This window comes from Zosterops lateralis, assembly GCF_965231275.1.
Source record: "Zosterops lateralis genome assembly, chromosome: 1".
Classification (NCBI taxonomy): Eukaryota; Metazoa; Chordata; class Aves; order Passeriformes; family Zosteropidae; genus Zosterops; species Zosterops lateralis.
The window spans coordinates 58,575,992-58,603,565 of NC_139762.1; the positions used below are offsets into that span (position 1 = coordinate 58,575,992).

Sequence of the window (27,574 nt, forward strand, 5' to 3'; positions counted from 1 at the left end):
TATATTTTTTGCTTGTTTGTCTTGTGGTTTGTTTGTTGCTTTTTTTTAATTTATAAAAGGATTAAAGGATTAAAAAAATTATTGATGGAGTTCTAGTTGTTGAAGAATTCAGGTCTACTTTGTCTGAGAAGATGGCACCTGTCTGCATTGATGCTTTTGTTGTAATTCTCTGTATGATGGGAACAGTTATTTCCTTATGTCTTTCTCAGCATCAATTTTTAGACCTTTCAAGAGACAAAAGAGAGTAAGAAATGGAGATTATAAGGATGTAGGGGCAATTTTAAATTTGTTTTAAGTAAATACTTAAGTGGTAAACCTTAGTGTCATTTTAATACATAATTTTGGTTTCTTTTTAGTTGATGTTGCAAATGAGACCAACATAAGTCTGGAAAATAATTTGTCTTTATAGATATGAGTCTGTGCTGGAGGTCTAAGTTGCTTGCTATTCAAGCATTCCAGAATAATTCAGTCCAAACAGAACATTATTAGTTTTTTTTAAAGGAGCTTAGAAATTGTTGGCATACTGAACAGATTGAACAGATAACCTCCCCCCGCCCCCCAACTAGAGACACAGAGAGGGAATTGTTTAATTTTAAAAGTTGTTCCTTTATTTTCATAGGGAATTTGTCCTGAACCATTGCAATTTCAACACTAAAATAATTTTCTTTCAGAAAACATGAGAAAAATGGCTTTGGATCAGTCTGTTTTCTGGGACCAGTTTTATGTTTCCCAGTAGATACTCTCTTTCAAGCTTTGAAGTTCCATTCAGTGTAAATCTTTCTCCAGCCCCTCAGGCTCTAATGGGCCTCAAAATAAAAGTTCTGTGGCCTTTTCTGTCCTGTTGGAAGTGGTTCAGTAGGAGGGCATACCTTTTTGCAGGCTTATCTGGTGTTATTCAGAAGGTATAAAAGGGAAAGATAAGTTTAAATTCTGTATTCCAGAGAGACCTTTTCCTTTCAGAAAAGACAGCTGGGAAGGGAGAAACCCAAAGAATGATTGTTGAGGCCTCTGACCAGCTATGATCCCTGCCTCTGGCAGTTTGCAGTTTCCCTAAGGTGAGAGATCAGAAATACACACACCCTCTGCAGTGAGGTGGAGGCATGTTTGTTTCCTGCCTGCCTCAGTGCTGTGAAAGCACATTCCTGACCTGATAGGAATGCATTTTCTTTTATTTTCCCATTTCCTTGCCCTAGAGGCAACTGGCCCACGTGGCTCTCTAGAGGGATGAGCAAGGGAGGAGGGAGAATTGCAGTAAATCCACAGATTTAGAGATGAAGTGGTGAGGGATCCAGGTGGACAAGTCACTTTTGTAATGCATGGCAAGTAGTGGATTTAGGCCTGAGAGACGGGTATGGCTTTGCATGAGAGTTAAGGTGGTCACCTTTAGAAAACCTAAGGGTATTTCTTTTCTTGGGATGCATGGATGAACTGGACAATAGAAGTGGGAGGGACTGACATCACCTGCAGTGTGATCTGTAAAGTATGAGGCAATAGGTTCCAAGTCTTCCAACGGATCTCGGGTGTATTGTTTCATTCATGAACTGCAGACTTATCAGTAGTTGTAGATAAGCTGAAGGGAATAATCCTGTGTTGTGGGTTCACCCCGTCAGGGAGCTCTTCCCAGCAGAGCCACCCACTCACTCCCCTGCAGTGGGTGGGAGGGAAGTGACAGAGGGTTAGAAGTGAGAAAACTCCTGGGTTGAGGTAAAAATGCTTTAATAGGTGAAGCAAAAGCTGTGCATACAGGAAAAGCAAAATAAGGATTTAACTCTCTGCTTCCCATCGGCAAATTTTCAGACATTTCTAGGAAAGTAGAAATCATGGGGACATGGTGAGGACAAAATCCATAATTTCAGACGTTCCTGCTTCTTCCTCCTGAGCATGCTGCTTACACTTGCTGTGATCACTTGATGAATGTGTGAACCAGCACGGGCAGGCTGTGCTGTGATTTGTTATCTCCAGAACACGGCAGGAATCTCAGGCATGTTTGATAAGGTGCCTGCTATCACAGGCCTATGTTACCTAAACACAGATGCTTGAGTTGCCTCTTGGAGAAAGGTGAGGTGATGAAATGAGGTTTATATCCAGAAAAACCCACAGCATTTTTTAGAGTCCAAGAAATGCCAAGAGCTCCTGTCTTAATTCTTCTTTCTGGTTTAAGTAGTGTACAAGTGCTGTGGAGCACCTGTTACTTCATGCTAGCACATGGGTCCTCCTTCTCAAGTTGAAGTCTTATGTTCTTAGTCAGCATGCTTCATAGAGGATTCTTACTGGGTTTGCCAGTTATCTGAAAACTACATGTATCTGCCAGGTAAATAACTTTCTTGGCTGCTGACCTGCTGTTTTCTTTACATAGGTAGCATAACTCAGAGCAGAGAGGTCTTATTTGGGTGGTAACTTTTAATCCTTTTTTCCAGAGTTTTGGTTAGCACAATGATGTTTGAACAGGTTCCTACTGATTTGGGGTTTGTTTTGGAACTTAGATATTTTACCTTAATTTAACATAAAACTAGAATTGGTAGGCAGAGAGGTAATGTCCTTTAAAAGACAACTTGGGGAAAAAGTGTTTTCAGCTGTGCAAGTTCTTGTAGCACTAGAGAGCTCTGTGAGCTTCAGGCTCCTTTCAGTTTGGAAGCTGCTTTTCTCCAAATTTAACTTGTGTATCAGTTACAACAGTTAAGCAGAAAGAAAAGTTGCCACCTGCCAGGTGTCATGGTTGCCTGTGGGATGGAGAATGGAGTGAACACCCACCATGGAATGTGGATGGGTGAGTTGCATTTCAGGTTGTATTTTTAGTGGGCAATGAACCAACAGTTCTGGAGTCTGTAATTTTTGATTACCATTGATGAATTTTAGTTTCTAGACTTCTTGTTTGGAAACTTTACAAAAAAAAATTTCATCTTTTGGGCTTCACTCAGAGATCAGTGGTGGCACCTTTGGCAATCAAAACCTTATCTGGCCAGTAATGTTTCTCTCCTTAGTTTGTACATGAGAGATGCTGGCTAGTGGTTGTTTCACATTATCCACACGTTTTGCACCAGCAGAGTTGATACACTATACAGATTATTTTGCATTCAGTGATAAATGCAGTAGCATTCCTGTGCTTCGAGAGCTGTATTGTAAAAAGTACTCTTTCAAAACACTTGAGAAATTGGAATTGCCATCTGCAACTTCTTTTAGTTATTAAACGGAATCCTCTGAAGCCTTAAGGACTGAAGGGGTTATTCTGATCTTGTGTAATGTGGACAGTAACATTTTGCTTATATTTTATTGTAGTGCATAGAGTAACTTGTGGTCAAACTGGTTCTTCACAGTTTAAAAATTTACCCATTCTTAATCAGCGAGGTTCAAAGTACCACTTTGTAAAATGAAATGTCCTTGGTTTTTAAATTTTTAACAGGTTGCTGTTGAACAGAGTGGACTAGATGATCTGCAGAAGGCTTTTGTGATCCAGACTATTGTGGGATTGTAAATAAAATATTTGTAATTTCTTCTGTAATTGGTATTAGCTTTGTAATGTTTTGTGTAACATGTTGAATCATTTAGTTTCCGTCATTGGTGGTAATCAAAAAATATACATATTCTCTATCCCTAAAACAGGGAATTGAGAAAGCATTACCTGAGTTTACTTGTTATCAGGGCAGGGAGCCTGGAGGACAGTGCTCTGTTTTTGCTGCTACTGTATTTTAAAATTATTATTTAGCTCCCTTTAAGTTTTCAGCTTACAAACAATAGGGAAATAGCCTATTGCAGACTCATACAATCTCTTCTGAGTTGGAGTCGTTTCAGTAAGATGTTATTTGGTGGTAGAGCAGTATGTTTGGACCTAAGCCTTTTGACCCCTTCTTTGCACCAGCCTTGCTGCTGCTTTTGAATGGCTTTGACATGAAAATGTGGGTAGGTTTTTGTTTTGTGAACTTCTTAATGCAGTTTACAGTGCTTGTGTTTATAGTTTAAGAGGATCTGCCAGGCTAAATGCAGCATGTGGAGGATTCATGCCTGTTCCATGAGCCTACCTGCTGCAAGGAGAAAGGGGATGGACAGGCAGGCATGGGTTAGGTGGAGTGAGGGAGGTGTGTATAGTGTCAGGGGCTTTCCTTTGCCCTTTGCCATGCAACATGAGGAGCACACTGCAGTGGTTGGGAGAGCTGGAAAGAAGCAGTGCAGCTGTTGTTCTCCCAGCCTGTCTTTATCTTAAAAAAAAAAAAAAAAGAGAGAAAAGGAGTAGGGGGAAAAGAAAAAAATCCTTATCTGCTACCGAGAAATTTCAATGTTACCTTAAATTGAGGGAAGACTGTTGTTCAGTCTGGGGAGAAAAGAGAGAGGTGGTGAAGGTTGCTCCCCAGCCTGGTATGAGCAGTAATACCTGGAGGCTTCACAGGAGCAAGGTTCAACACCGTGTTTCTGGAATGCTGCTCGTGGTGCGCACTCCAGCTCCTGGTGCCCCTGACCTGCCATCTGGCAGGCCTGTCATCCAGCTCTGCTCTGGTGGGAAGAAGAGACTTGAAACAGAGTCTGTTGGAAGAGCTGTGTGGCAGCAGAAATATATTTCATATTGTAAGAACCATGCCCAGTTGGTGGTGTGGTGGGGAAATAAACCTGAGAATAAAACGAGGATTTTGCTTGTGCCTCAGACGGTTCAGACGGGGGAAGGAGAACTAGCAACATCTAGCCACATGAGGGTGCTCTGGGGTTTCCAAAACTATAGTGCTGAGCCACTCAACTGGAACCTCAGAGAGGTGGCTGAGCTTGCTTCCAGGGCTGTGGAAATAGTGAGTAAGCAAAGATGTTGAAAAAATCTTTACCTTCTTGGTGGGAGCCAGAATAATTAGGTGCTTTAAGAATATCAGCGATGAAATATCTAAATGTTCAAACAGCTGCTTGTCTGCTCATCCTTCACATCTGGGAGCATGTGTGCAGTGAAGCTACTGCTTTGGTTTAGTAGAGGTGAGAAGCTTTTGCAGTTGCCTCCTTCTTGAGCTTGTCATGTGCTGTTGTATACTTGGTCACATCTAGATCTGAATGGTGAGCTTCATTCTTTAAATTTGGTGTGGAAGGGATTTCTAAAGTTATTTGATCCAGTTCCCTGCTTGAAGCAGGTCCAGTTAGATGAGGTTGCTCAGGCCTTGCCTGGGTGAGTTGTGAGTATCTCCAGAGATGGAGATTCCACAACCTCTCTGACTGACACCTGTGTCAGTGTCTGACTGTCTTCATGATGATAAAGTTTTTCTTCCATCTGACTGGAATTTGCCTTGTAGCTTGTGTCTTTTATCTCCTGTGCTGTCCCCAAGTGCCTTCTAGTAGGCCCTGCCTCCATGATCTGCACACTTCCCCCTTAGACAGTGATCTGCACACTTCTCCCTTAGATAGTGATCTGCACCCTTCCCCCTTAGATAGCTGTAGGCAGCAAGAACCCTTCTCTTAAAGCTGAATGGGTCCTATTAGGCTCTTCATGGATACCATATACCCAAGCCCTTTAATCAACTGGGTGGCCCACCACTGAGCTCGTTTATAGAATCATGAAATTATTTAGAAATAAATTTCCTTTATTGGAAAAAGCCTTCAAGATCATCAAGTCCAGCTGTTCACCCAGCTCTGTCAAATCCACCACTAAACCATGTCTCTAATCACCACACCTAATCTAAATTCCTTCACATGTGATCACTCAACTACTACCCTGGGCAGCATGTTCCAGTGCTTGACAATCTTTTCTGTGAAGATTTTTTTCCTAATATCCAATCTAAACCTCCTCTGATCCAACCCGAGTCTATTTTCGCTCATCCTATTACTTGTTACTTTGGAAAAGAGACTGACTCCCACCTGGCTGCAACCTCCTTTCATGCAGTTGTAGAGAGCAATTAAGGTCACCCCTGAACCTCCTTTTTTCTGGGCTAAACAGCCCCAGCTCCCTTGGCTGCTCCTCCTCAGACTTATGTTCCAGGCCCTTTTCCAGCTCCATCACCCTTCTCTGGACATGCTCCAGCACTTCAGTGTCTTTGTTGTAGTGAGGGGCCCAGAATTGGCCACAGGACTTGAGATGGGGCCTCAGCAGTGCCAACTACAGCAGGTCAAACGCTGCCCTGGTCCTGCTGGCCACACTATTGCTCACCCAGGGCAGGGTCATTGGCCTTCTTGGCCACCTGGGTGCACATTGGCTCGTCGTCAGCAACTGACATCTGGCAGGCACCCCCAGTCCTTTTCCACCAGGAGCCTTTCCAGCCACTCTGCCCCAGCGCGTAGTTCTGCATAGGGCTGTTGTGACTGAAGGTACTTGGCCTTGTTGGCAGTCATACACATGGCCTCAGCCTATTGATCCAGCCTGTCCAGATCCCTCTGCAGAGCCTTCCTACTCTCTAACACATCAACATTTCCACCCAACTTGGTGCCATCTGTGAACTTGCTGAGAGTGTACTCTAGTAGGTAACTCCAGTAGGCCAATGTCTTTCTTGTACTTGGAAGCCCTGAATGTATTACTCCAGATATGTGTCTTGTGGGCATTGAGTAGAGAGGAATAAACACATCCATCCATCTGCTTGCCACACATTTGCCCAACTATACAGCCTGGAAAGTGATTGATTGCCTTTACTATGCCTTTATTTACTCATACTCAAATTGCCTGCCAGGCTATTCTGTGAAGCTGTTTTCTAGTGAGTCAGCCCTCTGCACCGGTACTGTGGTGTGTGGTTACTCCTTCCCAGCTGCACAGTAACCTGGAACTTAATGGTGTTCTTGTCAGCCCATATCCTCAGACTAAGATCCCTTTGAATAGCAGTGCTGCCCTCAGTTCATAGAATCATACAATATCCTGGGTTGGAAGGCATCCACAAGAGTCATTGAAGTCTAACTACTGGCCCTGTAGAGGACAACCCCAAGAATCACACTGTGACTCTGAGGCTGTTACCGAGACACTTCTTGTACTCTGTCAGGCTTGGTGCTGCGACCACTTTTCAGAGGAGCCCGACCACTCTTTGGATGAATAGCCTTTTCATAATATCAAAATTAACCTCCCCTGACACAGCTTCCTGAGGTCCTGACACTGGTCAGCAGAAAGAAGAGATCAGCATCTGCCCTTCCGCTTCCCATTGGGATAAAGCTGTTTATTGCTTACTCTCCCTAATTGGTATTCATGAACTCACAGTCATCCAGTTTGTTAATAGAAGATATTAAAGAGTGTTTGTTAGGCACTGTGGGGTGCCTTGTAACTGGTCACCAACTGTATATTTTTCCTCTGAGAGGAGAAATTCTTTGAGCCTGATGATCCAGCGAATTTTCTGCCTTTTTTGTTGTCCGCTAACTAATCGGTGATTTGTTAATAAAGATACTGCAGGAGACTGTCAGCAGCCTTGTTAAAGGCACTGTAAACACCACCTACTGCTCTTAAACCCATGAATTTTTAGAATTTTAAGGGGTTGGAATGGACCTCAAACACCATCTAGTCCCCATCCCACTGCTATGGGCAGGATGTGTTCCACTAGACCAGATTGCTCAAGGTCTTATTCAGCCTGACCTTGAAAACTTTCCAGGTTTGGGGCATCCACAGTCTGCCTGGGCAACCTGTTCCAGTGTCTCACCACCCTCACAGTAAAAAAATTCTTCCTAATATCCTAAATTTCCCCTGTTTCAATTTGTACCCATTACTCCTTGTCCTGTCACTCCAGTTCCTGGTAGGCTCCCTTCAGATGCTGGAAGGTTGTCATCCTATGGGTCAGGTTGGCCAGTTGCAGTTTGCACTTGGTAAAGCCACATGCAGGCTGTCCTGGTCACTTTTCTCATCCTTCCTGTGTTTTGAAGTGACTTCCATGAGGACTTCTTCCATAACCATCCTAGGGATGAGGTTATCTTGACTGGCCTGTAGTTCCCTGATCTCCTCCTTCCAGATAGGTGTGATTTTTTTGCATTTCCTTCCCCCTGTCCCCAGTAATAGAAAATCTCTCCCAGTACCATGATCTTTCAGAGATGATGGACAGCCTTGCAAGGACATCAGCCTACAGCCTCAACACCCCCGGATGCATCCTATTTCTGTCACTTGCATAAATTTAGGTAGTCTGAAACTCCTGCTTTCCTGTTCCTGGGTACTGCTTCACTCTCTCAGCTTTGCTAGTTGGGCTGAGGAGCTGTAGGGGGCAGACCTCACCAGTGAAAGCACATTAAAGCATTATTAATGCAGTGAGGCGAGAGGTGAGTTGAGAGCTATGGTGACAATTAGTTATCTGGCTTTCACAGCGATGTCCTGCTTTTCTGCCTGCCAGCTCTCCTCAGTTTCTGTAAGCAAAAAACTGAGAAGAGAAATGATGATTTTTTAGATGATGGCCAAATTGCCAGTACAGTGCGAAAGACATAAGTGGAGAAATTTTTGAAGTGTGACTCAACTCTCCACAGACTCCAGAATAAACTTTCAGGCTGAGGGGGTTTTAATTGTTAGTACAGATACGTTGATAGCTTGCATTTTTAGTTTCCTAAGTGGCTTGTAGGACTGTCTGGCATGATGTGTGCTTAAAGAAGCACTGTTGCCCCGTGCTGCCTTCTCAGACGTAATGGATTGTCTAGACAGCTTGCTAGGGAGAAAACTTCTGGTTGCAGCCCATTTTTATGATCTTTTTATAGATTCTGGAACATACAGACTTTGTAGATTTCACGAGTTTTTAAAGAATCTTATCTTTGCATTTATGTAAGTGGTGTGCAATCAACAGTTCAACAAATGAGTATGTCATCAGAGTCAACATCTGCCAGTATTAAAGATTGTCATGTACAGGAAATGAGGCATAGCTTGCACTCACTTTCTGCTTCTGACTTTCTAACCTTACTCCCTAGGAAAGGCAGATGTTGTCATTTGGCAAAGCTGCTCATTTGATATGTTAGGGCCTTCTGTTGGAAATGAGCCTGCTGAGATAACCATACCCACTGCTGTATGCAGTGAGAGGAATGGGCAATGAGGTGACCTGAAGTGCTGAGCTGGGTGTCAGCACCCACTTGGTCCCAGTTAAAATGCTGCACAGGGCAGGTGTGACATTGGATGTTGAAGATGTCATAATTTGCTCTATGAATTGCATGTGGAGGTCATGCTCCAGGTACAATGAGATTGTTGTACACAGCCTGATGGATTTTTTCACTACCTTTTATGTCCTATATGTTTTATTAGCTTTATTTAATTATTTAAAAATCACTGGGAATATGAAGTTATTAGTTTCTAGTAAGCTAGGAATAGGGAATGTATTTAATAAATCAATGCTTCTGAAGGTCTTATAAATAATGCCATTTTAACAAGACATTTCCTTATGCTGGAGATTAAAAGGCACTTTTCACTGAAACATCAGCACTTTGCCATTTTCATTGCCATATCAACAGAAAACAAAATAAACCCTTTTATATTTTGACACAAATAGCTTGACACAAATGTCATGCTTTTAGCTTGTAATGCACCATCCTGGACTGAACAATTTGTGATAGCTTTGTTTTCTGAAAAGATTTCCATTTTCTCCCCACTCCACACTCCAACTTTGCAAGCAGTGATGCAAAGATTCATTGGAAAAGAATGTTCAAACTCTAAGAGGACATTTCAAGTGAGAGAGAAGAGAGATCTTAGCCACTCTCCCTTGTCTGTTTGCTTTTGAGAGATGACACAGGAAATTCTGTTTTGTGTTTCATTTGCGAAGCAGGAAAATGAAGCAGTACAACCTAGGTATTCTGTATCCCATGGCAATGCTGAGCAAGGATGAATTAGGAAAAAGGGGCTTAGGTGCTCCTGCTTTCCTTGTGTTCTTGATCCCCTGTTGCCACCAAGAGAAGGTGCGTGCAGTTGGCTCTGTTTAGCCCTCATTGCTCATTTAGTTTGTGTCTGTCTCTGCCCCTAAATGTTTTTAGCCCTGGAAAGATTGGAGCTGAGCACTCCAGTTATACAGACTGCAAAGCAGTGTCATGGCACTTGGATGGGATACGAGAGACTGAGGTGGAGGCTCCTGCTTGCACAGGTAACTCCAAGTGTGTTAGTGTCAGCAAAGTGGCTCTGATGGTTTCTTGGTTGCCAGGTTGCAGACAGGAGTGAGAGAGCCCTCAGTGGGAGCCTGAAGCCTGCATCCTAACCCTTAGGCTGTTTAGCTACTGCTGGTTCCCCATCTTTTAATGCTAGTGTGATTTTTTCCTGACTTGGGATGAAGAAACATCTGAAATCTCATTGTTTTCTGTGACAGAGAAATGCATCCTGTCTGGTTGTATCCATGACTTGCTGAGTGGCCTGCAGAAGCTGAAGGCAATCCTTACTTTCCCCATGAATTGCAAAGGGACTGAATCTGAGGCTCAGCCTGTGGGTTGGACTCCAGATCTCAAGTCTGATGAGATGAATACTGCCTTCTGTTGTGCTGAGATCAGCACTGTGTCAGGGAAAGCTGCCTACCTCATGAACTTGTACTTACTTACTGATTTTCTTTTGTAATAGTAAGTTCACAGCTGGCTTTATCTATTTTTATTTTTTGAATCATTTTTTATGAACCAAGGTGTGCTGAAAACAAACAGCAAACCAAACACCCTTCTGGTGTGGATGCCGAATTATCACTTCTGATGTTTGGCATTTGACAGATACCCAAAGAGTGACTTAGGAATGCTGAAGAGGAGAAACTTGTTTACAAATTATTTGTCAGTTCTGTTCCTGTGTGTTAAGGAGGGGGGCATTGTTATGGGAAACGGTGCAGACCTTGGAAGGAAGTGGAGTGCTGCAGTGGAGCAGATTTTGCCTGTGTATCAACGGTGCTCATCTGCACTGAGATGTGATGGTCAACTTTCAGAGGCAGGCAGTACATCATCTTCCCCCTGCCTTCCAGCTGACACTTTGGATTATTTCATGTTGATTCAGATACTGGGGCAAATTATTTAGACATTTAGTGGTATGACAGTACAGTGTGGAGCAGTGCTGGCTTACAGCCACATTCCAGATTGCAGCCAGGACTGCTGGAGGGTTGTACAGGACATTGTGTCAAGGAACAGACAGAATTAAGGTGGAAGGATTATTTCATAGGTCATACCAGTTCCTGAATTCATTTCAGTCTTGTCCCACCAACAGTTGTTCCCATTTCAAGGCCCAAACCATCTCCCTTTCACTTCCAAACTCTCTACTTCATTAAAGCTGATGAGGAAGTCTTATATTGTAAAAGTTTTTTTTCTCTTTGTGCAAAGAAAGGTTAGTGTTGGAGCTGCCTTTGCATGTAATGATTTAAATTACATGCAAGAAATATGGGAATAAATTATGTGTGACTTTACTAAAATATAGTTATTCCATTTACATGTATCACCACATGAATCAAACTTTCTTTAGTAATGATCCATTTAAATTACATTTTTTATCATCTTAAAAATTAATTAGATGTTCAAATATTGCATTGCTTTCACTTGTAACTTACAGTAAGCTGTTTGGGTTGCAAATTGATTTAAAATAGAAGTGTAAAATTACTTAAATTATAAAAAAGTAAATGAAGGTCAGTGTTTGTTCTGACGGTTCACTTTGTGGAAATGTTTTTAAAAAACAAATGAAGTGGATATTTTTTTCAGATAGATTTTTAGTAAAATTAATTTTCTCTCTTTTTCTCATTCTTTTATACTCTCAGTCACTATTCAAAGACCCAAGAACAAAGCAGATGCTGCTCAGCTCCAATCAGTTTCTTCTTGTTAGAATAAATGAGATATTTTTACTAAGCAAAACTGAAAAAGTAGAAAAATTGTTCTTGCAGAAGCAGATAAAGCCTTATAAGCCCTGGCTCCAGTGCACCAGGTAGTGATTCTTCAGATGTAGTATTTGACTTGTTAAAGCTATGCAGTAGTGATTTAAAAGATGTTAATAGGCTGGCAAATAAAGGCTTCATTAGAAGGGTGCATAATCATATTTCAAAATTTGATTATGTTTTATGCTTCAGAGCAAATGTTTTTAGCTTCAGAATGTTATCTTGTAACTAAGAGAACGGTGTGCAGTCTCTGTCTGTAGGAGGAGGTGACATAACACTGAGCGAGGTTGGGAAGAAAGGATGTAACTTAGCTCTTTGTGAGAAGCTGCTTCCTGTATCATCTCAAATCAGCACCAGAAAAGGTGTTAGTTTTTTGTGAATTGTGAATTTATGGTGAGAGGCAGGGTGTACACAATCTCCCTCCAAATACTTGGATTACTAGTAAACAGCATTATTACTATACCACCATTATTCCTGAAGTTATGAGGGTCTCCATTCAGATGCATTTATTATGTGCCCTACTTTCTCTTTGCTCTGCTCTGCTCTATGATCAGTATGCATTACATCTCTGCATCAGGATCCTATGTCCCCTCCCGTGGGTGGGGGAAAGAATCCAAATCCCAAAATTCAGTTCTGACAGGTTCATTTTCACTTGTATTGTAAGTTTACAAAAAAGGATCTTGTTCATCCTGACCAATTTCATGGAGAAATAGAAATCTGTGAAAGGAAGACAGATCCTGAGTATTTCATGGAAACATCTTTTATTTTTAAAAGCTGCCTAAAGCTGTCTTTTTTACTATTACCCATTGCAACTCAGAAGTCTGAAGAGAATTTGGGAGATGGAACATTTTAAATATTCAGAAAATCTCTGTTCCTTTACGTAAGGTATGAGTTATCAGGATTTTTTTCCCATCAAAATCAGGACTGGTGCTGCTGTGTCTAAAATACATAGAATACTTTGGTGTTACACACACTTCAGAAGCCCTTGCAAGTTTGCTGCATTTTTTTGTGTGTGCATGTGTGCTTAGCTCATCTTTAAAACTTGACATTTATCTCTGTGATAATAAAAATTATGCCATCCTCTCCTTTCTTAAAGTGGCTTTTCAGTAGGTTGTTTTGTAAGTGTCACAAACTGCAGTTGTTGCTAGGTAAATTTTTGCTCTTCCTTCAGTTTGTATAGCCTTTGGAAAAAAACAGTTGCTGGTCTTGAATTTCTCTGCTTCCTGTCACCCTTATTTTTTTGTCCATTTATACAAACCATGACAAACTTGCAGTGACTCCTTGCTTATTGTGTCAGTGTTTTCCACTGCTGTCCTTTCTTGTCTTTGCATCCTTTGGCATGTAAAAAATCAGGAGCAGTTATTTTAAGAAAATGTCTTTTGCCTTAGATTTTATACTGAGTCTTCAGAGATGCTATTTACTCCCTAATGCCTTTCTTCACCCCCTGTTAAGAGTAGGTTGTAGTAGAACAAGTAACTGCACTTAGGGAATAGAGCAAACTTAATATGGAAGTGGCTTAAAATAATCTTGTACACAAGTTCCTCATTTAATTTTTGTGCACAGTAGATGTTAAAGAACTGCTCACTTTTTAAAGAATTTCACTGTTTCTTCACAGCAGAACTCAGAAATGTAAAGAGGCTTTTGTGGATAGCATTGCTGTTTGCAGCTTCTAGTTCACCTGTCATCATTCTCCACATCTCCTGCACTCCTGAGTACACAGTGTGAAGGGGACAACAGCCAGTGGAGGGCAAATCTCAGAATCACTTGGCCAGGGATAAAAGGATGGTGCCCTGTGGTGACAAAGTCATCTCTGTGGTGAACACTTCCAGTGCAGTGTCTTCTGCCTGCTTTGTTTTGGAAGTCTTTTGTTGTCCTTTTTAAAAGTAAAAATCTTTGTAAAGGGGCATAATAGCCAAAGTCTTTTGCTTCTAGCAATGGCTGGGTGCCAGGATTCTTAGCAGCAATGCTGGATATTCTTGATCCTCTTTTTTCCCCAACTCGTTCTTGCCCCCTCGCTTGTACTGACAGAACAGTTTGTGGGATTATGTTTTTAACCAAGTAAGTGAACCAATCTTGCTTAAAATTCAGGCTTGTTCTTTTTTTATGTGTGTAAAACCCTAAAAAAAGAAAGAAAAGAACACGTATTTTGTAGCTTCAGTGGGAAATGCTTCAGGGAGCTAAAGAGTTATCCTGTTAGAGATTGAGGGGGATAAGAGGAGCTTAAACTTCTTCTGGGAAATGTGAACAATTTGTGAATGCACACCTATGTCACCACCAAACTTCATGACAGAGCCACTTACTTAAATCAACTAGTTTTTGATCTGTGTCTTGAAGGTTTGCTAGCTTCAGAGCATTGAACTGCAGGTGCAAGGTGTTCAGAGAATGTGGATTCAGAAGTGCACCTTACCAAAAAAAACCACTGCTCTTGTAAAAACGGGGATTTATCTCTGGTCAAACTGAACAGCTGGGAAGTTGAAGGGGAAATTCTGTTTCAGGAAAGCTCTGTCTCACTTGGCTCTTCCAGTTACCAGTGCTGTAATCAGTAAGGCAGTCTGCAAGCACTCAGGTGAAATTCTCTCCTGTCCTGTAAATCCTTTCTGCTAGTCCAGTGGAAATTCCTGCTGTTTGATGTCCATATACAGTCATTTAGATCTGTGCAGACTTGTAAATAGAATGAGTTTTGGTTTAATGGTAAAACTGCAGGCATGGAGGTTCTGGAAAACCTGCTACCAGAAGTCGTTTGATTTCCTTTTCCCTAGAAAGTTGCATGGAGATTGGAATTACTGTCAACTTCATCTACCTATATATATATATATATATATATATATTTTATTTTTTTTTAAATAGCAGATGAATTTCCATAGTTACCTTTACACTTTGAAGTTTCATTGCACTTGGATGATCCTTATGGTAGCAAATGAGTTGAGATTTTTTTGCTACTGCTAGCCAGAAATTTGTGAATAGATTGTTGGTGATAAAGGTGGTCACCAAGTGAATGGTCACGTCTTCACAAACACAGATACATAAATTATTTTAATGAATTTGGTCAAAATTGGTCAGAATGTAGGAGATGCTTCCACACCTGAGTGGGTAATAGCTTCATAACCCACTGCCATAGGACATGGAAAAACTTGTGTGGAAGGTCCTTAATTCAAATTGGAGACATTAAAAGTTTAAACTGATTTCCCAGATCCCATTTGTATATTTGCCTCTCTTCATCCTCCCTTGGATTTTCCAGTCTTTCTTTTTATTCCGGTGTAGAACAAAAATTGAGAAATACAATTTTTTTTTGAAAGCGGGATTCTTTTTCACCAGCTTACCCTATTATTATTAATTATAATAAGTATTTTAAAGGGAGCTCTATGAAATGGAGTAGACTGTGCCATCATTTGAGACATTAGCATCTTTGTAATGCAGTTCAGATAATGAAAGAAACTTGTCTGACATTTTCATATGTGTAGCAGGGACTGGGAAGAGGCGAGGGGTGAGTGAAAAAAGAGATGAAAGCTTCTTACAGTTTCCTCCATGCTTGTGATAACTTTGAAGTATTGAATTATTGATAGTAAAATGGGTTATTCTGAGATTAACTGAGGTAATGGCCAAGAGGTGTTTAGCAGGCCACAATCACATTGTTTTAGCAAAGGAGGCAGCTGAACAAGGTGTTCTTCTGTTTGGGTGCTGAATTACTAGGGCGAGTTTGGGGGCTAGAATTTGTCTTGGCTGGTCGTGGGTTACCTAGGAAACAAGGATTAAACTTGTCCCCAAAAAATCCTAAATGAGGAAACGAGTTTGTATTTTTATGAAGAGTGTTTAGCCTTGTGTTGTGTACATACTTAGACATTTACACATGTCCGACTTTGGTGTCTGAAAAAAAATCACAAATGCCTTCTTTTTGCGGTGTCTTCACAACAGAGGAGATAGGTTCTCAGGCAAGTCAGCCTCAGACAAGGCTGAAAAAGAGAGGGATCACTTATCAGCATTTTTCTCAGAGATCTGCAGTTCAAAAGGTGGTAAAGTTTTACCTGGCAGTTACTTCCAGAGTTCCTGGGAGTAACTTGCTGCATTATACGTGTAACCTGGCATTGTAATCTCTGCCACAGTAGAATCTGATTCAAACCGCATCTGGCCTAAGGCACAGCTTGGTTTTGTAATGTTTAGAAGAACTTTTATTCATTTCTTTAATTACAGTCTTTAAATGAGAAAGAGCATATTGTTTCTAATATTATAGTAGTCTTGATATCTTCTGAGACATAAGCTGCAAAGAATAAGTTTCAGTACTACTCAAAATAAATTAAACTGTTTTGGTATAAAGTTTATAACTCCCATCTACAAGAATTTTAAAGGCAAGGCTGCCTGTTCTGCAATGCTCAACTTACTTCATTTTAGTCTTTTTTGGAGGCCTTTGTGTACTGCCTGCTAGGGCTGTGGGTGATATCTTCGATAAACTATGCAGATGATAGTGTAAAATATTGTTAAAATTATTGTAAAAATAGAAACGTGGTACTACATGTTCTTCTTGCTGTGACATTCTCATCATCTCTGCTTATCTTGCTGTCAGAAAAAGAAGTCTCTTTCTATAGTTAGCATAGGAAGGCGTATCTGGCCAAAAGAAGAGTGAGCTTATCTCTTATCTGCCGCCTCCATCATTGGCACAGTTGGGAGCAAAGGCCTGACTTCACAGCCCTGCTTGCTGGTGAAAGGTTGGGGCACTTCTTTGGTTTGACTTGCTCTGGGGTTTTTGATGCTCCTGGTATAGGAGGTGAGCAGAATCAGGAGTATTTGTAGTGAAAGCAGAGGCTGCCCAGAGTCATCAACACTCTGCTATAGCTTTCCCTGGGCTTCCCATTTCACTGCCACTGCTGCAACTTTAGAGGAGGATTTCCTCCTGAGGTCCATGCTCATTCTGAGTCACATGGCTTCTAAACCTGTTCATGCTGCTTTCACTCCACCTTTCAAATACAGAGCTTGTTTCTGTAGCACTGAATCCTTTGGGCCACAGCTGTTTTCTTCCAGTGGCTCTCCAAGCCTCATGATCTGCATAGTTATTAGGCTGTTTACCCTCATTAGTCATAAGTAAGCTAATTGTTGCTTTTGCCTGCTGTTGAGACAATCTCACGGACACAGTGACTAAGAAGAACAGTTAATACATTGGAATAGAAAGGAGAGAGACTTCTGTACTGAACAGGCAAGAGTAGTGGTAACACAGTAGGGAGTTGCAGTAGTGATGCTATTGGGGAAGCCAGTCTTTACAGGGGGATATCATGCTGTGAGTACCTTGATTTAGATATATCTAGCCTTAAGTTAAGTGCCCTGCTCTTGTAGCAATATTAGCATGTGTTGTGGTGGTTGTCTTTTTTTCTTCTCCTGATCTTACTGGCCTATTGCTACACCAGGAGTAGAGACTCCGTGCTTTCTCTCAGCTGGACTTGGGAAGCAAATAATTTGGTTAGCATATGTTGTACAAGGTACAGTGGTAGGGGGGTTGCATGTGTACCTGCTGCAAGATTGCCTCAAAAGCATCTTCCATGTGGAGAACCCCAAGAAGTTCTTCTTCTCTTGCTTTGAAGAGAAGTCCAGAGTACTCTTCTGCACACTTTTTGTTGGAGGGACTGGGGTAGGAGTTTGCTTCTGGCTGCCCCCAGATTGGTTACAGTCATTCTGCAGTGATGTTCAGAGATGGCTGAGCTGAGCTGTACTGCTCCATGAGGATTTGTCAGCTCAGCTGGCATTCACCAGCAATTTCCGAGCCCAGCAGTTGGAACCTTGTTCACAGATACCATACTTGCTAAAACTTCCTCTGTATTAGAACAAAAAAATCTTTGTTCTCCCTTGCTTGTTTTTATAAATTATGAATTCTGTTTTGTTTTTCATGCTTGTAACATCAGCTGTGCTGTGAGGAAGAGGCATGTACATTTATCCAGGCAAGGCATGTTTAGGTATAAACACACAAATTAAAATGTTGACAGGGGTGGTATCAGTGCAGCACAACTGATGTAAACAACTCTGCATCCTTTTGTAAGACAGTGGAAATTCTCAATGAGGTAAAGGTCAACCTAATTTTGTGGGTTTATATAACTGCATTTTTCTCTAATTTTTTTTCTTCTTCACTGTGAGACTCCCGTAAACTGAAGCTGTGTACAAAGCAAATTACACTGCACATAGCACAGCAAAGGCTGTCAGCTGTGCAGAAGGTGCCCAGGGTGTGAATATTTTGATTTAGCTTTTCATTCCTATTGTCATGTATGTTGTTAGCAGCGGGGGTAAAACTTTCAGAATAAATTGTAACTTTTATATTGCTGCTTTTTAAGGGTCACAGAATGGTCAAGATATGTGGTATTGCTAGTTATCTCTGGTGAGGACCACTGTGCTAGGTGGTGTTCAAAGGTTCCCTTTACCAAAGGCTGTGAAATCAGCAGAGTGGCACATTAATGGGAAAGGCAAGGTGTTAAGAAATAAAGTGTAGATTGTTTGACTTTTTCGTATGTACTAGTGCATTTGTGTCAGATTTTTCTGTAGTAGTTGTAACTCACATGTTTCTTAACCATGCAATTGCTGATTACCTTTGGTGAGGAGGTAGAGTGGATCCCATAGAACCCAAAGGGGAAGGATAGAGCAGTTGCTGATGCTTGTAGGTGTGTGCTGGGGGATAGTGTGGAGTGAATGAAAAGCCCTGGATGGGCAGGATAGTGCTGAAAAAATATTAGCCCAATTACGTGTAGTGTTTTTGAGAAGGTGGAAGAAGAGTGTGTAATAAGCCTGATAGAGGGGGAAAAACATGAACCTGTTGTGACAAAATAGAGACCTAGCATAGAAGATTTTAGAAGATTCTGAAGCTACATAAAATAAGGCAAGGAAAACCAAGGCAAATACCTTCAGACTAGAGAAGATGACTGAGCGGAGATAGGGATAATGTTGATGTAGAGGAGGTTTCATCAGACTTGAACTTCTAATCTCAGGTGTTCTGTCCCCCATCAAGTACTGAAAGCTCCATTGAGCTTTTAAAAACAAAAGTTCTTTGTATGAATGAATCTTCAAGGTTTGTTGTGGATCAGGCTTTCAGCCTTTTTCTATGTGATTAAGATTTGACATTTTCCCCCTCTCACATGAAAATCTGCTGGTTACTTTGTGTTGACTAGAGGACTCATGCTGGATGGAGTAACTCTCTCTCTTTAGGGAGAGTCAGTTACTAAGAGGAGTGGCTTTAATGAACTGACATTAGTCTAGATGTGGCCAAGAGAAAGCACTATATGAGCCAAGGAATGTCAGAAATGGATTTCATTGGAAGAGAGTAATTTGTTTCATATAGACTGGGGTGATATTTTCAGAAGAGGTTCAAGATCCTCCAGAATATTTTGCTCCCATCTTGCATGGGCTAGAGAGGAAAAAGTGGCAATGTTTGGGTACAGGTCAGTGTGAAGACCAGATAGAAGGGAATGCTTGAGAGATGCTGAAGTAGTGCAGTGACAGGGTTGAGCAGATATGTAAAAGTAACTGAATTTGAGAAATTCCTAGGTCATGGGCCTGAAGGAATGGAGATGAAGAGCATTGTCTGTTTATAGACAATGTCCTTTCAAAAAGATGGTGGTTTGGGATTAGAGCCAGAAGTTTTTTGTGCTTTCCTTTCTTCTCTTTTGTACCATCAGTAAAAGATAACAAGTCTCTTCTCAGTCCCAATGAGTATAAAAGAAATACTGGCTTCAGACAGTATTTGGAGGTTTCTGTCAGTTCTTAAAAAAGGAGGAAAGAAAATCTAAATGTATCAGTGCGCACTATCTGTAATGCTGCTTCCTTTCTCCTTTCTGGAAGGAAAGGGGAAAGTGCCTTGCTGGGTATGTGGATGATGAGAGCTAGAGAAAAAATTTTGGATCACCCAGTAACAGTCATGCATAGTCTTACTGCCCTTGTCACCCCAGTTATTTCAGAACAGAGGATCAGAGAAACCCAGGTTCTGACTGGGAGCTGCTCAGAATGAGCAAGGTGAGGAGTGCTAGCCAGCATGCTTCTCTGCAATCCTGCTGCTCTTCTTAGATGAGACAGCTGAAATCAGGATTTCCAGGGAGACAGATAAGGCCTGAGGCAAATGTCTGAGCATTCGCTGGAGCTGAATAACTGTAAGCGTAAAAGTCTCCTTTTCAGAATCCACTGCCTGTGCCCAACCTCTTGTGGCAGGTGCCTTGCAAGTCCTCTTTATGTGGCAAAATTTATTTTTAAGATGCCACTGCTGAGTGCAGGACCTGTGTATAGCTTAGAGCACTCATTGAAGTGTGAGAGGACTGAGTTACTTTCTCTTGTCAGCCTAGGGATGCAGGTCTGCATCTTCCAGCTGTCCAAAGAGTTGCCTTTGTTGCCAGGCTGGGATGAGGAGTGGCATCATATTTGCCTGCAGCTAGGGCTGAACCCCTTTTACAGCAGAGGCCATGAGTTCTGGAGATGAGCAGAAGAACAAATGAGGATGAAAGTGTTGTACTGTAGCCCAGTGGCTGAGACCCACAGGAAGCACAGAGTTGCAGGTGGTGGCTCCTGTGTCTTCAAAGTGTGTATGTTTTACAGGAAACAGACCATGGATAATAACCTGAAACAATTCCCAGCCATGACTGCATTTTGTAACTGTTCCAGGTTGGAGATATTACTGTTATCAGGCTCTTTCACAGCATCTAAGCCAGGTTTTGGATTGCAGTGTTGCAAGGGAGGCGTTGGACGTCTGAAAGCTCGGGTTGGACTCCTTTGATCGTGTGGCAGGAACAGGTCAGGTGGGCAGGCACTGTGGTCCACAGCCAGATGATGGAAATTGGATGTTCTTTGAACAGCACTGCAGTCTTACAAAACATAAGAATTAGCTGTGTACCAAGGGGTAGGAGGATTAGCCACTGAATCGTGTGTTTAGAAGGGCACTCAGGGGTAGAAACTGTCTGCTCAGCATGCTCTTAGAAGGAGTTAGTGAGCAGTGTTTTTCATACAGGAGGTCAAGAGTTTAATTATGGGATGCAGTTTGGGTGAGTGACTGCAATGTAATGGCGTTCATAAGGAGGGGGAGAAAAGGCAAAAACAGCAGCCTTTGTAAGAAGAAAAGAGTTTATTTCCCTGTCAAAACTACACAAAGGACTCAAATGCAAACTCTCCCACCTTACAAAGAAAGGCAGAGGAAATGGCAAGCTTTTCCTTGACCTCAAAACTAGGAAAGAACCAACCCAAAAGGAGGAGCTGGGTCAAGTATCTAAGGACTAGTGTAAGTGAATGTTGGATAAGGATGTAGATACAGAAATAGAAAGGTCAAGGCACAAAATAAGATGCAACTAGTAAGAGAAATTGAGAGCTACAGTAAATAATTTTTAGCATGTCAAAGTCTTTGCTTCACTTTCCCAAAAGGAGCTAGCATGGTAGTTGGCTTGGTATAAAATGTTTCTTGACTAAAAATAATATAAGTGTTTGGACCTCTGTGTCATCTTCACTTGAAAGCTGATACTGTGGACTCTTTGTGTCACTTGGCATCTATTCCACACCAGAATCTTGAATTTACTACTTGCATTTGGGCCCAACTGGTAATAACCATTGTTATTTACAATACTGTCTCTGCCTGATTTACATTTTTCATATCTGACATGCAGGGTGCCTCTTAGAGGAGGTCTTTTAATCTCATCCTTCTTCATCCTCAGGCTGTGTAGAGTTTTCTTCAGTCATTGCACAAAAAACCTACTGAGCTGCTCCTTCCTCCAGCATTAATAGGATTTTCCAACATAAGTCTCTCATCTATCAATGGATTAACATGCTTAGAATGCAACTCACTGAGTGGTTTAAAGAGCTCAGCCGTGGGTAATAAAATACAGTACCTTTCACCGCAGTAATGCCAGTTCTGATCCACACAGGATGTTAGTGACTGGGAGTTACTGCTGGAACTGCATCAGCTGAGTGTGGTTACAAACACATGTCAGGGATTTCTGGCTGTGCAGAATGCAGTGAGCTGTGCAGGCAGTGCCTTCCCATTTCAGGGAGTAGAAAGGTATGCATCCACATTTAACTTAAACAGTTTTTAAGACATTTGCTAGATATAAATGGTGGTACATTGGCATTTCTTGTTTTGTCCTGAGGAAAAAAGATGACGAGGGGAGCAAAAATCCCAGTATGATACGTATTATTCAAACTTTTTTCTTCAAACATGAATAATGTTTATAAAAATATGTATAACTTCGTTCAGTTCTCAGATGACATGGTCTGACGCACTGATTGGTGTTCTCTGCCTGTCTGCTTGGGATAGGACTGGTTTGCACACACATGAATTTTGTTCTGTTTTTAATTTTTTTTTTTTTTTTTTTTTTATAGCTTTTAAAAGATTGTTATTTGCATGTACCTGTCACTGTATTCAGCAGAATCACCATTTTTTTCTTTAAAAAAATATCACTCCTATTACAGAACTAGTGTGTTTGGACCCCCTTGAGAAAGGAGACACTTGGAAAAATGAGTCACAGTTTATTTCCAGACCTTGAAGTGATGGGTGTGTGACTTCTTCCTCTAAATTTTTGAAGCCATTTCTCAAAGAAAATGAAATTTAGCCTTGGTTAAAAAGAAGCAATCATGTGCAAAACATTTTAGCATTTCAATGAAGGGCTAAAGAGACTACAACCCTTATGGAAGTCAGGTGTGTCATTCTCTACTTTTTTTTTTGTTTTGGCAATCCCGAGTGGGGTGATGTGTAGTGTCCTAAAATAGACTTCTGCATCTGGAGAATACATCTGTTAAGTAGAGCAATTACTGATTATATATTGGGTTGTTTTCAGGTGTTTTTCTGCAAAACTATTACCAAGGTTATGATTGCTTTTACCTATTTTGTCTTCTCTTCCCTTCTTCCCTTCTTTCTTAACTATATTACCAAGCAAAATTTATAGCAGAAACAACAATTTATAAGCTACTACAGTGAAATGGAGATTATCTAGCATCATGATAGTTTTGAGCAAAAGAGAGTCTCTGTGCTAGTAATTAGTTCTGCTTCAGGTGAAATCCTGTTTCACACAGTGTTTTTCTCATCTATGCTCAAGTGTTTGCATGGATCCATTGATTTTGTAGTTTGCCTCATGATAGGTGTGTGAATATTGACTTTTTTGGTTTCATGATCTTCCTAAACTTCTGCTCCTTCCATGTAATTTTAGTTCTTTGATTTCTGTTATGAAAATGAACTGGGGAAATTAGGATTTGGTGTCCAGGGATGAGTATTTTAAAAAGGATCCTTGAGCATGTGGAGTAGGCAGGAGGAAAAACACGTGTGCAGGGCATATGTGATAGCTGGTAGGAAGGTTTAATGAATGAAGGGCCATGGGCCCTTCATCTCCAAAAAGGAAAGCCTTCACAAAGCTCCAGAAATGCACAAGGCTTGCATGGTTTGGGCTGTGCCAGCACTGGGTCTAACTTTTATTTAGTCTTGTGTCCCTGAATTCTGAGGCTGAGGAGCCACTACCATAAAATACTGAAAGTCAAAGTTTACATCAACAGTGGGTTTGCCCCAGGTAATTTCATTCAGTTCTGGGTAATGGCTTACAAATGCTGCAAGTTGGGTATGGCTCCTGGCCAGTTGTGCCTTTCTCTTTGGTGGCCAAAAACAAATTATTTGGCTGGGTGCAGTCAGGAGGTGTCCTGAGGTGTGGATTTGCCAGGTACTAAGAAGAGGATAGTTAATGAATGATGTCTGAGGGCCAGATTTATACTGATATGAAGGTATGAAGAGATGCAGAAAATAAAACTATTACTTGACGTGTATATGAATGCTGAGGCAGCTAAGTGCCTGTATTCCCATCTCACTGAATTTTCTGTTAGTGTTACTCAATGGAGGTCGATATCTTCCTTGCTTGAGTTAGCAGTGGGATTATTTCTTTAGCTTTCTTGACTACTTCTGAAGTGGCAGCAGCAGAAATCTTCTGGTGATGCACAGCATTAGATTGGTGGTAATATCCCTGTTAGGACAGTAGTTCATCACCTTGGTAGTTCAGAGAGTCTAGGTGGTCTGAAAAATGTGCTTCTATGAAAGGAAGGCAGGAACAGCACCTGCTAACAAACAGTTACTGTAGCATTTTTGTTAAAAATGAACTTGTTATATTGCTATACAGTCAATTGCTATGGGATTGTGTATTATATTGTTCATCAATAAGACAGCTATGTATCTTCCAGTGGTATACTGTTGATGTGCCAAGCAAATGCCATGATTGGTTTGTTCCTTCTCTTCTTCCGTCAAGAAGGAATATTGTGTTTCGTGGCTGAGCATTTTGTTGTGACGGATGCAGAAATGAGTGCTCAACCTGCACTCCTTGGTGCTGGCAAAGGCAAGAGTAAAGTTTTGGCCTAGGAGTGAAAGTGGTGATGTCTGTGAGAGGCATTTTTCCAGGGAAAATCTTGCCTCAGTCTTGTACCTGTCTCAGTAAAACTGGAGCAGCTGCACTGGCATCTTGCCCTTCACCACAGGCAGTTGCACTGCACCAGGGAACAGAGCTGTGGACTTCAGGTGACCTTCTAAGCAGCTTGGAATAAGACACTTGGAAGGCAGAGATAGAACCTAAGAGAAAGAATGCTTGCACTGTGGTGCTTGGGGCCTGTTTTTAGTAGTGGAAGGTTTTTGGGAAACATTTCCCATGCCAGCTCCACTACAGCAGTATCCAGAGTCCTTCATGTTTGACATAGGAAGGTATTTCTGAAATGCTTTCTTTTAAAAAGTTGTCTTTGTAAATACTTTATTGGCTTGCAGGCCTTTGTTTTCTTGTTTCTTTATTGAACACCCCCCCAAAATTATTTTTGAAATCAGAACTATTATTTATTTTTCTTGATGCTTTTGTAGGGATGTTTTTTGGAGGGGGATAGGAGTGATTGCAAGTGTGTTTGTTTGGTTGTTTTTTTATTTTTTTAATCCTATCCATCATTTTCTACTAACCCCTTCCATCAAAGCCTACAGCTCCCTCATGCTGTGCAGTTCTCAATTCCACCCTGATTAACTTTAAGTGATTGGGAAAATCATATTTCATTCTTCTTTCATTTCTGTTCTATTGCAGATTTTGACTTGAACTATTTTTGGCATTGGAGCAAGTTTACAGACTACGTGCAGTGTGTCCTGACCTTCACTGGTGTGACTGGCTACATCACTTACCTGTGGCTGGACTCCTCCCTCTTTGTGGAAACTCTGGGCTTCCTTGCTGTGTTCACTGAGGCCATGCTGGGCGTCCCCCAGCTGTACCGCAACTACCAGAACAGATCGACAGAAGGAATGAGGTATGGTGCTTGTCCTACATCAAACACCTGTGTGCACCTTCATGTGGGTTGTCCCTGCAGTGTGGGAATGCTTTTCCAGGAAGAGCAATTGTCATCTCTACAATTTTTATTTGAAGACACAGCAGCAATCAGAGTAGACTTGCTGTCAGTAGGAGCTGGTGCAGCACTGCTGTAGGCAGGGGGAGTTCCATGACACCTCTGCAGTCTGACCTATTATCCAGGTCCAGCTGGAGAGTTCCAAGGTGAAACATGTTCTAGTGAAATAAACATGTGAAACCACTGCTGTTGCCATTAGCAACACAGTGCAGTTCTACTCAAGCTGTGCTGCACCGGTAATTAGAAATGGTCTAAAGAGATCTTGCATATCAAAAGTAATGGATGAAAATATTTTGCCTGGAGCCTATAACTATCAGCGTGACTCATATAATTAGCTTTTTCTCACATATCTGCTCATCACTTCTTCATAATCCATTACTGCGTTTGTAGCAAATGACATCAGTATTTATTTTTGTGTCAAAGCTTAAACTGACATTTATGAAAGCTCCGATGCAACTTTACAGTCATGACTGTAAAAATGTGGGACGGAAAACTTCATGTGCCCACTCTTGAGTCATTAAATCAGATTATCTTTTCACACTCTTTGTTGGATAACTCAAATGGTAACACTAACATTACAAAGGCAACTTGTGAAGCTTTTTGAGAGAGGAAACCTTCACTGTGGTGCATCAGTGCACTGGTCTGTAGTAACAATACAGCAGTAGATTCAGTTCAGAGTGCTGTGATCATTTGCGACTGTCTTCTCTTTCATTGTTTCATTATGACTTCTCTGCATTCGTTTTAAAATTTGCTGGGATAATTTTTACTTTGGCCAAAACAATTAACCAATTAACCCCCAAACCAAAGCAATTCTGTCCTCTGTTCACTTTGTTCCCTTTACTTGTTTGGCTTGAGCATGCTTAAAACTAGCTACTCTGAAATCTTTTCAAACTTGAAATGTTGAAATGTTCAGAAATTTGCTTTGATGCTTTATGCATTTTCTGGTTGGGACTCTTTGGTATGGAATAAATCAGGATTTACTTCCAAACTATTAGGATATTTTTCATGCACCCACTGTCTTGGAAAATTCTGTACCTGTACCTGTGAAGGCAACTTCTCTACTAGACCTTTTTTATGCTCTGGTTTGACTTTTCTATTTTTCATCTGTGAATCATAATGACATATTAATGATGGCCACTGGTAGTGCTTTGCTTTTCCTTAACTCCTTCCTGGGGATGTGAGTTTCAGTTTTCTTATTTCTTGTATGTGCTCTTAGCAAAAGGATTTAAAAAAAACCTGTGTAAACTGCTAAGATAGAATTGCAGAATTCACATCTAAGACTGCTTGGCAAAAGAGTGGTGTGTTTAGTCAAGAGGAAATAGCATGAAAGTTCATGTTTCCTTGCCGTGGAACAGAACCAGGTCAAGCCTAGCCATGCTCCTTATCACTTGTGGCCACACTTGGAGAATGCATCCCCCTCTCTGGTTCCACTCTTGAAGCAGCACTTTGTGTGGCATTGGACATTGATGGGTCTGGGCACTGATGAGGTAATGCAAGCTTTGTGCTGCTGTACTGCAGTGGGAGGATTTTCATGCACGTGCCGGTGCTCTTTGTTTTTTTTCAGGTTAAATTGTAGTTTTATACATGTTGCAGGTACCACACACACTTTGTAGTACCATGCAATCCTAAATTGACTGGATGTTCTCTAAGCATTCCTGGGCTGTTCCTCCTGTGAGAATGAGTGACTTCTGCCAGTATATTGCCTTCTGTTGAAAGGGCTGTTGGAAATATTTCCTCTGAATGTCCCTTCCTGTGCCCATTTCTCTAAGAGCATATCAAGAAGAGACCCCAGTCACAGAAACACTAAAGGGAGCATGTAACAGTGTGGTCAGTCTACTTGCATGGGTGTTTACCAGGTGAGGGCTGGCTGATGCCCAGGTTAGCTGATCCCCACTGCTCTGTGCAGTTATTTACAGCTCAGGGCAGAGATAACCCCATGTGTGGATGGGGACACTGTCAGAAGCAATTGCATTGGGGATCTGGGCCAAAATGGCTGGCTGCCAGCCACGCTCTTAGCAAGCCTCAGTGACAAAGAAAAAGAGATGAGTTTCTAATGTCTCTGTGACTTTAAGCTTAATGAGAGCAATGAGAATTAAGCTTTTCTATGTAGTGACCTTTCGGTCAATCATCACATCCTGGTTGGGGATGGTAACTTCTTAAACCACAGTAATTCTGTCACCCAGTGCAGGAGTGTAGTCTGTGTCCCTGATAAAGATCACAGCCTTTACTACTGCCAGAAAAGTGGTTGTTCACAGGTCCTCATGGCTTGGCTGGGAAAAGCTGTAACATGCATCTGTCTCTGAACTGGGTCTGATAGATTAATTCTATTTAGCAAACAAGTCCTTTCATAAAGGTTAACTGTTGAAAAAGAAATGGAGAATAAGGTCTAAGTATGTGGCTCCATCTGGTCAGAATATCCTGCCAGACTTCTCTGATATTCTTGTTTCTGAAAAAAGGCTACACTACTCACAACCCTTCCCCCCCAGTAACACCTGTTTAAGTGAGAAGTGAGGACATCTCATACTTGA

At 41.4% G+C, this 27,574-nt stretch overlaps 1 protein-coding gene across 2 annotated transcripts in view; it reads left to right on the plus strand.

The window, feature by feature from the left end:
• Positions 1–27,574, plus strand: part of SLC66A2 (solute carrier family 66 member 2) — a 64,036-nt gene that overhangs the window by 16,679 nt on the left and 19,783 nt on the right. For both annotated transcript variants that reach the window (XM_083882432.1, XM_083882431.1), the window contains one exon: positions 24,734–24,950. In XM_083882432.1, the coding sequence (XP_083738558.1) occupies positions 24,734–24,950 (217 nt within the window). The remainder of the gene's footprint in view (positions 1–24,733; positions 24,951–27,574) is intronic.